Consider the following 13,913-nt stretch of genomic DNA (forward strand, 5'->3'; position numbering starts at 1 on the left):
GAATTTAAATCCACTACCTAAATGCACCTTACTGAATTCGTACATACCACGAAGACAATTCCAATTGCTTTTTCTATGGATATCAACTTAAAAGTTTTTTTTTAAACTAAATAAGCCAAAAATAAAATGTCGTTAATTATAACACACTTTGAATATAAACCTTGAGGTGCCCATGATTTTGGTGGAATTTCGATCATTACCGTAGCTCGGCTTTTTTTTATTGCCCTTGTAGGCAAACGAGCATACGGCCCATTTGATGGTGAGTGGTTACCGTCGCCCATGGACTTCAGCAATGCCAGTGGCAGAGCCAAGCCGCTGCCTACTATTATATATATTTTGATATCAATCAAATTGTATTGAAAAAAGCCGTGTTACCGTAATGATCGAAATTCTACCAAAATCATGGGCACCTCAAGGTTTATATTCGTAGTATATTTACATTTTCCCTTTGTGTTTTTTGACATTCCGAACAGAACTATTAATTTTTCCAAAACAATCATTGGCAATACAGCTCTTCAACAGCTGCTGAATAAAAAAATTGTTTGACACGCAATTAATAAATTGTTACCTAACTGTTTTCTTATTGTCTGTACTTGTAGAGAAATTATTTACAATACGTGCTAGCATTAAAATCCTTAATTTCGGGCAAATTTTTTTTTACGTGTGATTCGAAATCACATTATCCGATAAAGCTTTGTAAGCCGGAACAAACTCTTATCACGATGAAAGAGCTTTATGGAATACGATTAAAATATATCTCCCCAATTCTACGAATTCTTCGATATATTTTTAGTAGAAAAATGTCTTTAACTTAACTAAGCTTTATATTATAATATATATTATAATCGTGAACTTAATATTAACATGAGAATTTTGGAACTAAATTTGAAAATAAAAAAAATTAATAATTTTAATTAAGTTAATAAATTTTAAATATTTTTTTTTATTTTTTTTTTTAAATTTCTTATTTTTATAAAGTTGACGGATCATCAGCTGAAAATAATATCCATAATGTTCCTATTCTATAATAAAGTATTTATGAGGTCGAATATTTGTAATTTCGTGACGTAAGTGAAAATAACAAATGATAGAATACTTGCAATTAAATTGAGATAGTGTAGCTTAAATATTTTTATTGGTTAGTTGGGTGGCCGAACTCACGGCCCACCTGGTGTTAACTGGTTACCGGAGCCCATAGACATCTATAACGAAATGCCGCCACCCACCTTAAGATATGAGTTGTAAGGTCCCACTTTTAACAGTACAGTTAAATCATCTAAGATAACTATCGCTCCAAATACAGTAATACTATTAATGTACACAGTATATTATTATGTTCCATCTCAGTGAGGCCTAATTTGAAACAGCGTTAAAAGAGGCAATCTTTAAGTAAATACCTAATGAGGTTAGAGAACGATGGGTTGAAAATTGGTCAGGTATCATTAAATTTATTAATTAATAATTATGTTTAAAAAAAAAAAACGAACACACTTATAATTTTTTTTTCGATTCACTACTAAAAGTTTCCGTGTATAAAATTCAATACTATTATCATTATTAATTAATGTTTTGTGTATAAAAAACAGGCCTAAACAAATGCTAATTCATAATAACTACATGCCTAAACTTCAACTTATAGATACCTACTTGAAAATCAATAAATTAATTTTATTTTAATAAAAAGCAGTGGAGCTTGCAAGAATGTGTCAGACTAACTAAATTTGATACTTTATGATTTAAACAATCTAGGTTTACCTAAGTATGTAATCGAATTCCTTAGTAATGTAAAATTTTTGACGTTTGACATTTCAACAAATTTGATGTTTCAGAAAGATTTGATGCAGTGCTAACTGAAGTTTCAACTTACAATGTAATTATGAAGGATAGAGCTAAGGAGAACTAACTGTCTTTATGTACGAGTCAGGAAAAAACTGTATGTAACAATTATAAACAGAGTGAATTGTGCTGGCTGGAAATTTAAATATGGTAACTTTTTGAGCTATCTCTGAAATTACACGACTTACTTGATACTTCTTGAGATACAGACAGTGTGCTCCTTATTTCTATCTAAATAAAACATAGTGTATTTTTACTATTGAATAGTTTACTTCTGAATAGTGTAGGTACTTCTTGCGAGTGACGAAATAGCATACGGCTCAACGTACCACAGACTTTTTTTTTGGTACTGTACCACAGACTATTAAGAGAATTAAGAGATGCAGTAATGTACACACAGAATAGATTATTATAGATTAAATAAACACTAACATTGAAACCTATTTAATTTTCTCGAATGCTTTTCGCATACAGGATACAAAACTGATGTCCGTAGATTGCAAACACATTAAGAAATATTTTCCTTGCAACAAGACGATAATTGCGTTTCGTTTTTAATAAAAATAAGTGTGTCGCTATGTAATGTTTAGTTTTAGTATTAAAAAAAAATCGTTTTTTTTTGCGTTTCTTTGATATTCTATGCTTCCTTTATTCCGATGTTTCCCTCAAAAGTTGTAATAAATTAAAATTCCTTCAGTTTTACCTTTAAGAATTAGTAATAATGAACTTATTAACAATATTCGTTGTAATTCTGTACACATACATAGATTTCCGAAATATATAAAATGTATGCAAACTAGAATTGCTTTTAAAGATATTGTATAACTAATATAATATATGTATGTATAGCATTTATGTAACTAACACTTTTACAAAGTTTACATTAAGATTTTCGTTGCCAGTTTCTTTAAACAACTGAAAGCCCACACAGTGATCTATGGTCATGGGAGTAATTAACAACCGCTATCCTACCTTAAAGAAGAGAAAAAAAAAGCATTTTAATGCGAAAACTTTTTAGAAAAAAATAATACTTGCCTCAGGATCGAACCACGGCACACTTGTACGGATATGATGCATACCAAACGTCTTATCGATTTCGCCACAAAGATTCACGAAACTGTATTTTTGACCGACTTCAAAAAAGGAGGAGGTTCTCAATTCGATTGTATGTTTTTTTTTTATGTTTGTTACCTCATAACTTTTGACTGGGTGAATCGATTCGGATGATTCTTTTTTTATTAGAAAGCTGACCCCTGAAAGCTTCCCGTGTGGTCCCATTTCTATTTTGTCCAGTTCTGATAATGGTAGCCACGAGAAAACCATACAAGTCTTAAATTTGCATTAAGTACGTGTGCGACAAATAAATGAATAACTCAATAACTCAATATCACGCCAACCGATTTCGATAATTATTGTTTTTAGTGTATATTAATTTGTTTTGGAATATAACTATATTTTTTTCTATTAGAAGTCGATTTTTGTTAAAGCATGTCTATTTACAATTATCATTTATCAGTCATCGTTTAAGCTGTTTTCCAATTCGAAATTTTTATTAAAATATACGCCGCGAAGCAATATACAAAAAGCACATTGTTTTAATGAAAATATTATCTTCAAAAATCCGAAATAAGCAATGAAAAATGATAACAATACCATAATATTTATTAGAGTTATTGTCGCTATAAAAAATTTGATTCTGATGATTTATAAATTTCCTATTTCATATACGGTGTTTTATTAAAGGAATAACTTCATTTTAAATTAAACTAGCGAACCCGGCGAAATTTGTTCCGCGTTAGAGGCAATAAATGAGCAGACTTTTGATCAAGGTCAATTTTTTATTTAGATAATTAATGTAAATTAAAAAAGAAAGTATTTTAATAATTATTTATTGGTCATGTATTTTAGTTATTATTATAGTATTTTCTTGTTCTTCTTCTGTCCTTTCACTCGCAATGTTTCGAATCCTAGTTGCATTACGGTTTCGTCGGGAAAGATTTGATCGTGTTGGTCGCGGCATGGCTTTCTTAATGATTACCTATATCGGCACAATAAGCTAATCGAAACTCGAAATAAACACATCAACCGGTCAACTTCAAAATTCTACTATAATTAACCATAAACTACATTACGTTTATCTGTCAGTTGCGTTTTGTTATTCCATATCTGTTGCGTTTTGTTATACCACATTTTATGTCACATCCCACAGAAACGTGATAAAATTTTTCAGCCAAATCAGTTCAGCCGTTCTTGAGTTATATGATTATTCTAAGTGTCATGTCGCGCTAACATGACCAAGATAAGAACGATTCGGATGCGGCATACCTATTTCCTTAATTAAAGAATCACAGTACAGGGATGTGGTATAATGTGAATTAAAGTTTCATGGAATTCATAGTTAGCTATAACCGTCAAAAATTGTCCATATCGAAGCGACAATACGTGAACTTTACAGTAGACTAATTTAAAGTTGAAATACCTGAAAAAAATTATATGTTAACGAATCTAGCTGTAGGATTGAAATGATTTTAATAGACCTAGAAATATATATTTTTTGCGCATCGAATATGGTTATAGACTATAATTTTTTTATTTATTGCTTAGATGTGTGGGCGAGCTCACAGCCCACCTGGTGTTAAGTGGTTACTGGAGCCCATAGACATCTACAATGTAAATGCGAACCTTGAGATATAAGTTCTAAGGTCTCAATATAGTTACAACGGCTACCCCACCCTTCAAACCGAAACGCATTACTGCTTCACGGCAGAAATAGGCGGGGTGGTGGTACCTACCCGTGCGGACTCACAAGAGGTCCTATCACTATTGATTACGCAAATTATAATTTTGCGGGTTTGATTTTTATTACACGATGTTATTCCTTCACCGTGGAAGTCAATCGTGAACATTTGTTATTTCATTAGGAAAATTGGTACTCTCCTGCGGGATTCGAACACCGGTGCATCGCTTCAACACGAATGCACCGGACGTCTTATCCTTTAGGCCACGACGACTTCAAATTATCATTATCATTTATGTATAAAGCAGTTATTGTCGCTTAGTCACGTTTGCCTTTCAAGCGTCGATATGAACTGTTGAAGAAGCAAACACTTAACGTTCAAACGTCCTGTATTTCGCGATTCCCGACCCGGGTTCAAATCCTGTGGCAAATGTAGAATTATACTCCCTGTAATTTGACGAACAAATTCCAGTCTAATATCGTGCCATGAAGATCAAACCTATCTTCTTTTTTTTTGCTTAGATGGGTGGACGAGCTTACAGCTGATGTTAAGAGGTTACTGGAGCCCATAGACATCTATGACGTAAATGCGCCGTCCACCTTGAGATATCAGTTCTAAAGTCTCAGTATAGTTACAACGGCTGCCCCGCCCTTCAAACCGAAACGCATTACTGCTTCACGGCAGAAATAGGCAGGGTGGTGATACCTACCCTCGCGGACTCACAAGAGGCCCTACAATGTACCATACCACTTATCTTTGTGTGTATGCGTAATTACTGGGTAATTAATAACGAACCTGCCACGATGCATACGTAGGACAACAGTTTCTATGATACAGTTATTGAGGCTTCCACCTGGTTTCGAGATGAGCACCAATATTTTCATTGTGATGGATATGGTGGTAAAATGGTGATCGTTTATCGAAGGTCGTGGTGCGTACAACTCCGCCTATAAAATTAAATTCAACGTAACAATAGCCAAGGCGAAATCAAAATATTTTCAATCTAATCGTAAGTACTATTTCTAGAAGAAATCTCGTGAAATTAATTTCAATAATGCAAAATTTAAAACCTTTATATACTCCTTCCTTCTCCTTGCATCGTGTTCCTCGGTGTTGATTTACACATGGATCATGAAAAATTAAGAATAACTCTAAAAAAAACGCAGAAGTACAAGCTATTTAAAATTGAGGTTGCGAATAAATATGCATTTTCATATTTTTTATTAATGTTGCCAGAAATTCATATATTCGACATATTATGTGTATATTGTATTTGATTATAAATTTTAACGTATTTAATGTATACCAGCCTTTAGTTCCCATAGTACAGGGAATCCTAGTTTATGGCTAATTGACCGTGAGGTGATTTGTTCCCAATTATTTTAATATAACTAATAAATGGTTTTATATTGTATTCTCCCATTGCCAGACACTGTTTAACCGTTAATGTTGAAAATGTATAATATAGTATTTGTTATTAAATGTTTATATTTGTAAGTGTGTTTTGATATTCCCCCTTTACGAACACTTTCGTCATCAATGGTTTTTACAATCGATATTATTATAGTAAAGTTTGACAGAGTTCTGTCTGGCCGGTCAACGTCATTATCGATTGAGAAGAAAATGGAAATCTAATAATTTCTTACCATCTAGGCATCTGTTTGTTTGCTCCTATCTCACAAAATCCTATTTAGAGACGGGTACATTTGCAAGGTCTGCAAAATTGATGATACCTAGTAGTAGTATTCGATAAAAATAAAATTAAAAACTTTATAATTATCATACAAGTTTATGTATTAAAAAAGGTGGCATAACGTTGACGGTTATAAAAGACGTGTCATACACATGAATACAGGGTTAGGTACAGGTTAAGTCGACCTATTCCCGTTATGGGCGTGTAGCTTTAGTTTCTGACTGATTTGACTATGAAACAACCTATCCAAAATCTAGCCGATTTATAGATTATTTGAATTTAATTGTTTTTTTTATAAAAAATACCCGATTTTCGGCTATCAGCTCATATTTTATATTGAAATACGTGATTTTGAATATTAAGTCACCTCGCAGGAAATTTTCATAGCATTCCCCATTTAAATAAGGGCAGAAAATAAGGCCCAAACAATGATGGAAATAGGAAATATTATTATAATACATAAATAATTGCTTGCGACGATGGGCTCGGCGAGTAAATTAACCTACGGACACAGCCCACTGAGTTTCTCGGCGGATCTTATCAGTGGGTCGCGATTCCGATCCGGTGGTAGATTCTGCGATGCACAGCTCTTGCTAGGGTCCGTGTTAGCAACAACGTCAGGTTTGAGCCCTTTAATTTTATTTATTACACTTCACTTCTTTATGTATGTACGGACTTCTGACTTAGCGCCTAAGATATCAAGCAGTCAAGCAAAGGTTCTGCAAAGGAAATAATGGTAGGCGAATTAAAACCTAGATTAAACACATAACACAGTGGTGGTAGAACCTCTTGTGAGTCTGCACGGGTAGGTACCACCACCTCGTCTATTTCTACCGTGAAGCAGTAATGCGTTTCAGTTTGAAGGGTGGCGCAGCCGTTGTAACTAACTATACTGAGACCTTAGAACTTATATCTCTAGGTGGATGGCGCATTTACGTTGTAGATGTCTATGAGCTCCAGTAACCACTTAACATCAGGTGGGCTGTGATCTCGTCCACCTATATAAGCAATAAAAAAAACTCTTGACGCTGTAGACGAATGGAGGGTGTCAACGCCTACGAATTTTTAAGGAGCAATGTTGAAATTTTTATTTACGTTTACCTACACCATTTACACACTTTAATAAATGGCCGCGCCAAGCTAACTTATTCGCAACATAAAAAATTAAGAAGAACCTGTATAAAGAAAATACAGACTCCAGATCGATTTGGAAGTTTTATTCAAGAAACCCAAGCATCCAACAGAGGGTAATCGTGAAAAGCTTGCGCAGCACGAAACGATATTTTCCGAGACATCCTCACTCTTCCCAAGTCAGGCAACGAATGCATAATAATGCATATATATTAAGTGTATAATCTATGGAATGCATATTGCATGTGTCTGTCTTAGGTCTATGGTCTGTCTCGATTCCACGGACTCGAGCGATGATATTCCGACTCGATTGTTATGTACATTCGAGTACATTCGCGGGAAGAATACCTGTTTGATAATTAAAAGTGATGAATGTATATAGGTGATTTGTATTATTTTCTATTTGCTTGGTTGTGTTCGTTCACAGATGAAGTTCGTTCTATTGTTCGTATTGACCGCGGTCGTCGCGGTGTCAACTAGTGAAGTTGCTGACCCCAACTCTACTCTAAAATAAGTAAAATGAGATGACAATAGGATTAAAGTTGATTTAACGATCTGACAACGGTGAGACGTTCGTTATTAAAATCCAATTATTGAAATCAACTCTCCTTTCATGTTCAGTTCATAATTAATTATTTTTTATTTTATAAGATATCAATGACCCATTGAGGAGAGCCAAGTCATCAACACAGAGAACCACATCTAAGGCAATCAGGTTAATGGAAAATTATTGTGACAAAAATCGTGATCTACTATTACGAAAACAGCGAAATTTTCCCTGTAATTTACATTTAAAGGTAGATTCAGAAAATATCAGTTTTAAAATAATGACCAAATAATAGGTTTAATGAACAGGTTTAAACCTATACTTCATTTTTTCAGCTTTAATGTCATTTCATCTGTGGTCGCCTCATCAGAACAAACGGTGCAATATTGATGATTTTCTGCCTAAATTTAGAGAGTAAGCTCGGAAGATACTCTCAATATTGTTCCTATTTAATTTAAAGGTTTTTTTTCCTCCCTAAGCTGAGAGCTTTGAGAGGCTATTTCAGCGTAACCTTAACTAGTAGGTGAGCTCACGGGGCTCAAACCTGACGACGTTGCTAACCTGAACCCTAGCAAGAGCCGTGCTTCGCAGAATCTACCACCGGATCGGAAACGCGACCCACTGAGAAGACCCGGCGAGAAACTCAGTGGACTGTATCCGAGGGTTAATTTACGTACGACAGCCCGTCACTGTCGACGAAGGGCTCGACGAGAACGATGATCGGTGCTTGAGGTACCTAGAAGCACCGCTAGTGGATCGGGAGGATCCGAAATGACTTATTTGGGACAACGTCGACTGCTTTCCATTCTGTCCGGAGGATCGAGAATGTAGTTACCGGCGGCCACGATGAGAGGGTTCTCGTGTCGTGCCGCTTTGTCGAAGTGGCGCATCGATGCCGACTGTAGATAGCTACTGATGGACTCTAAGTTCAGGTCGTCACGGAGGTCGACGTTCCTGACGAACCACGGAGCTCCGACGGCTATTCTGCAAAAACGGGATTGGATGATTTGGGGTGATTTTAAGGTAGTGCGGGCTGCGTGAGCGTACATTATTACACTTGCATAGGTCATGACGGGGCGTATGCAAGTTTTGTACAGTGTCACCTTATTTCTAAGGGACAGTTTACTTCGCCTGCATATCATCATATCATCGGGTAGAATTTAAAGGGTTTATCAAAAGCCATTATGACATTCAATAAAACTTTACTGGTGGTAGGACCTCTTGTGAGTCCGCGCGGGTGGGTACCTCCGCCCTGCCTATTTCTGCCGTGAAGCAGTAATGCGTTTCGGTTTGAAGAGTGGGGCAGCCGTTCTAAATATATTGAGATCTTAGAACTTATATCTCAAGGTGGGTGGCGCATTTACGTTGTGGATGTATATGGGCTCCAGTAACCACTTAACACCAGGTGGGCTGTGAGCTCTTCCACCCCCATCTAAGCAATAAAAAAAATGTAAATATTTTCTACTACAGTAAAATCTTCAGTTTTCATGCCCAATATAATTTAACCATATCAGTTTGTCTTTATTGTACAATTAGAAAGAAAAACTAGTTACTTTATTTAGGATTAACTAATACAAAATAAAAATAGCTTTTAGGGAAATTATTTTAATTTTGTGGGGAGAATCTATACATCAAAATTCATATCAAAATTGGCAACACTGTCTAGACCGCATTGCGAGAGCGAGGATCTTTATCTCGAAAAAATAGAGAAATACATTGTAAATAATGGGTGTTACTGTTGAAACTATCAGTCCAGGAGACGGTAAGTCTGTATACCAGTAATAGAAAAGTAATCCTTAATTATTAATTGAACAATGCTAAGAAAACTCCCCAACGTTCTGTGAGCTTTTATTTGCCAATGTCGAATCTAAATGAAACAACATGAGAATTCTAACCAGATACTTGAATATATCGTGTAATGGCACAGTTAATAGTAGCTTTATTTAGTTTGTCACAGTTTTTCTTGTGTTAGGTTATTTTCAGCAAATAGTTCGAGGCGTCGTAACGCGCAAGTCACGCTTAGCGTTGTGCGGTCCGATATTCTCATGGCATCAACTCCCATCAATTATAGGGACCGTTTGATACGAATTAACCGCATAGTTTCATAATTTCGATGAATGTTGCCTTAATTATATAGAAAATTTCATCAATTAGTATATTTAACATCATATTCAAAATTGTTATTGCTTGCTACATTAGGCCAAAAAATTATTAGTTTCAATTTTTTTACCACAGTATGTACTTCTGAAACCAGAGTATTTTAATCTTTAATTTTGACCACCTATATTTGACATAAAGTAAACAATAAGTTTAAAAAACCCCTATACATTTATTAAATTTACATTGAAATTACTGTTAATTGATTTCATCAAATGCTTAGGATACTTTTCATTAATGTTTCAGAGTCGACCTACCCCAAATCAGGACAGACTGTAGTTGTTCACTACACTGGAACACTTACGAACGGCAAAAAGTTTGACTCATCGCGTGACCGTGGCAAGCCCTTCAAGTTCAGGATCGGAAAATCTGAAGTAATCCGTGGCTGGGATGAGGGTGTGGCAAAGGTAACAACAAAATAGAAATCCAATAACCTATACCTCGTTTTGCTTTACATATTCTGTGACCATGGTCACATGCACAGATATTTCATTGGTCACTTTCCAATCTCTTCTTCACATCTAAACAGCTTTGGCAAATGGCTATATCCCTAGACTCGAATATCTCGAGCACATTGTCATGTTACAAATATTTGCCTTGTGATTTATCTGTAATCCACACTGGCCATTTCTTTCAAGAAAGCTATAAATTTAATTCATCATGGTTAGATAATTAGATATTATAGACAGGGTACACACTACACATAGAATGAATGGCCCCACAAACTGAAGAACTGTAGAATCTTTAAAATAATTCTTGATAATTTCTGTCTTTAACCTGTTCATAATGAAAAATTTCTCCTTCATGCTGGTAACGATGTAAATATGATATCAAAATTCCTGCAGTCTGTATGAGTCTTGTAACTTATAAGTCTATCTATTCTAACTTTAGCGTCCCAATACATTTTTGAAAATTTATTGTACGTGCGTAAAAACATTGAAGAATTCCCCAGAGTCTGCGATTTGCACAATGTGAACACTAGGAACAAACATAGGCTTGCGTTGCCGGCGGCTCGAATTAAGAAAATAAGCAACTCTTTTAGAGGGCTGGGTGTACAGCTTTTCAACAAGATCCCACTAAACGTTCAACTACTACCTGTTCATAGATTTAAGAAAACTGTTAAGGAACGTTTGTGCAACAAGGCATATTATAAAGTTAAGGATTATTTACTAGATGGCACTACGTGGGAATGAGGCGCTCGCTCCTGGCCTTTTCATTTTTCATTATTATTATTTTTTTTTTAATTGTATTTTTTGACTTGTTTTTTCTTTTATTGTGAATATTTCTATTTATTTAAAAAAAAAAGAAGAAAATATTTGAGAAAAAACAAAAAAAAAGCCCGCTGAGTTTGTTTCGCCGGTTCTTCTCAGGACTGTGGCTTTTTTTGGAACCGGTGGTAGAGTTAACATTGTTATTTGTATTTTGACATTCAACAAGTGTGTCATACTGACATCTAAGTTGAAATAAATTATTTTGAATTTGAATTTGAATTATCAATAAAATTAGTTATTGCATCACAATTCTATAAATCGTATTAAGATATAAAGCAAAGTGAAAAGATGACAAATTTTTTTTCAGATGTCTGTAGGTGAGCGTGCCAAATTAACCTGCTCTCCTGACTATGCTTACGGTCAGCAAGGCCACCCTGGAGTCATACCTCCCAACTCTACACTTATTTTCGATGTAGAACTTCTACGTCTCGAATAAATACAATTTGTAACCAAAAATTATTACAACATCATTGTTATGTCAATTGCCCTTTGAAACTCTAAGTCACAGCTTATCACATTATTTTTTATCACATACTCTCATTGAAGAGTTTATACCAACATTATGTGTATTTATAGTGGAAATATATATATACTTATGCTATCCGTAAGAATTTCATATTATAGGTAAATAAGTTTATGGTAAGACTTATAAATGAAATTCTGAAGATCATCGATTCTATTTTATCTGACAACACTTACATTCCTTAAGAGCATTTTGTCATTGTAATTTCATCACAATACTTCTTATTTACATTTACGGGATAATTGTATCTATATTTATTGTAGTAATCCGATATTGTCTCAAACTGTTTAGCACAATCTGCCAACAAAGTGTTTCATAGTAATCTGAAATGATTTTAATATTATAAACAATAAAATTAATGTAAAATAAACTCTGAATACATACTAAAAATTGTTTTATTGTGCCTTACTGCTATGAAATCCAGTACAATGTAGTTCAATGTTTTTAATTTAACATTTTCAACTTTCTACTACATAATACATTGTCATGATATTATCATGGGCAAAAGCAGCTAGCTGTCTTTTTTAATTTCATTCAGTATATGGGTGCACGAGGTCAGAATCCCATAATATGTGTGATTACTGGAGCCTGTAGACATCAACTACAAGAATTCTGCAATATACCTCGAGACTTGAAGTCTTAGTCTCAATTTTACCTCTTTGCTGGTAGCCTTAGGGACTATTCCAGCTAGGCCGACGGGTAAATAAGACCATGGGCTCAACCTGAAAAAATTTGCTAACACTAGTCTTAACGAGAGCCACTTCCAGAACCACTGTCCTAAATTAATAGCCGATATCTGGAGTATATGCATAGGCATGAACATCTTCCTACTCGAGTATTCTTTGATTTCAGTAGGCTAGATAGCCGTAACATCAGCGAAAAAGGCTAAGTGGGTTATACATAGTTCACCATCTAGAGGTTCTCTCTGCTGAAGGGATTGTAGTCGAGAAAAATTTACGCACTACTGATTTAGGTGATTCCAGTCAAACAAACAAAATATTGGAATAACTTTGAATTCCGCTTTTTAGGTTGTTTACTTGTTCCGCGATTTTCAAGTCGTCGTGACATAAAGGATAAGACGTCCGATGCATTCGTGTTGAGCGATGCACCGGGCTTCGAATCCCGCAGGCGGGTAACAATTTATCTAATGAAATACGTACTCAACAAACGTTCACGATTGACTTCCACGGTGAAGGAATAACAACATGTAATAAAAATGAAACCCGCAAAATTATAATTTGCCTCATTACTGGTGGTAGGATCTCTTGTTTTTTTTTTTTTTTTTTTTTCCTACCTAAGCTGATAGCCCTAGCGGCTATTTCAGCGTAACCCTAACTTTAGTAGGTGAGCTCACGGGGCTCAAACCTGACGATGTTGCTAACACGAACCCTAGCAAGAGTCGTGCTTCGCAGAATCTACCACCGGATCGGAAACGCGACCCACTGAGAAGATCCGGCGAGAAACTCAGTGGGCTGTGTCTGAGAGTTAATTTACTCGTCGAGCCCTTCGTCGCAAGCGACGGGTTCGACGAGAACGGTGACCGGTGCTTGAAGTACCTAAAAGCACCGTTAGTGGATCGGGAGGATCCGAGATGACGTGTTTTGGGCGACGTCGACTGCTTTCCATTCTGTCCGCAGGATCGGGAATGTAGTTACCGGCGGCCACGATGAGAGGGTTCTCGTGTCGTGCCGCTTTATCGAAGTGGGGATCTCTTGTGAGTCCGCGCGGGTATATATAGACCACCCACCCTGCCTATTTCTCCCGTGAAACAGTAATGCGTTTCGGTTTGAAGGGTGGGACAGCCATTGTAACTATACTGAGACCTTAGAATTTATATCTCAAGGTGGGTGGCGCATTTACATTGTAGAGGTCTATGGGCTCTAGTAACCACTTAACACCAGGAGGTCCACGATTCACTTTAACTTTACCATAAACAGTAGAGGGAGATACATTAAACGCCGTTCTGTATTAAATGAACATTACCACAGAGCATCTATTGTAGAAATAAAACAAAACA

The 13,913-nt window shown here is 35.5% G+C and overlaps 1 protein-coding gene and 1 long non-coding RNA gene across 2 annotated transcripts; one reads left to right on the top strand and one right to left on the bottom strand.

The window, feature by feature from the left end:
- Positions 1-3,709: 3,709 nt before the first annotated feature.
- On the bottom strand, positions 3,710-6,065 carry LOC134200769 (uncharacterized). The gene is made up of 3 exons (XR_009975821.1): positions 5,645-6,065; positions 5,370-5,521; positions 3,710-4,315 (listed from the first exon to the last, which is right to left on the bottom strand). It is a non-coding gene; the product is annotated as an uncharacterized LOC134200769 (long non-coding RNA).
- Positions 6,066-9,613: 3,548 nt separating this feature from the next.
- Fkbp12 (FK506-binding protein) lies at positions 9,614-12,286 on the top strand. Its single transcript, NM_001046917.1, is given in 3 exon segments — positions 9,614-9,707; positions 10,349-10,509; positions 11,681-12,286. Coding segments are annotated over 3 exon segments (327 nt in total). The 5' UTR covers positions 9,614-9,670; the 3' UTR covers positions 11,810-12,286.
- Positions 12,287-13,913: the final 1,627 nt, after the last annotated feature.

Source organism: Bombyx mori, chromosome 20 (genome assembly GCF_030269925.1).
Source record: "Bombyx mori chromosome 20, ASM3026992v2".
NCBI lineage: Eukaryota > Metazoa > Arthropoda > Insecta > Lepidoptera > Bombycidae > Bombyx > Bombyx mori.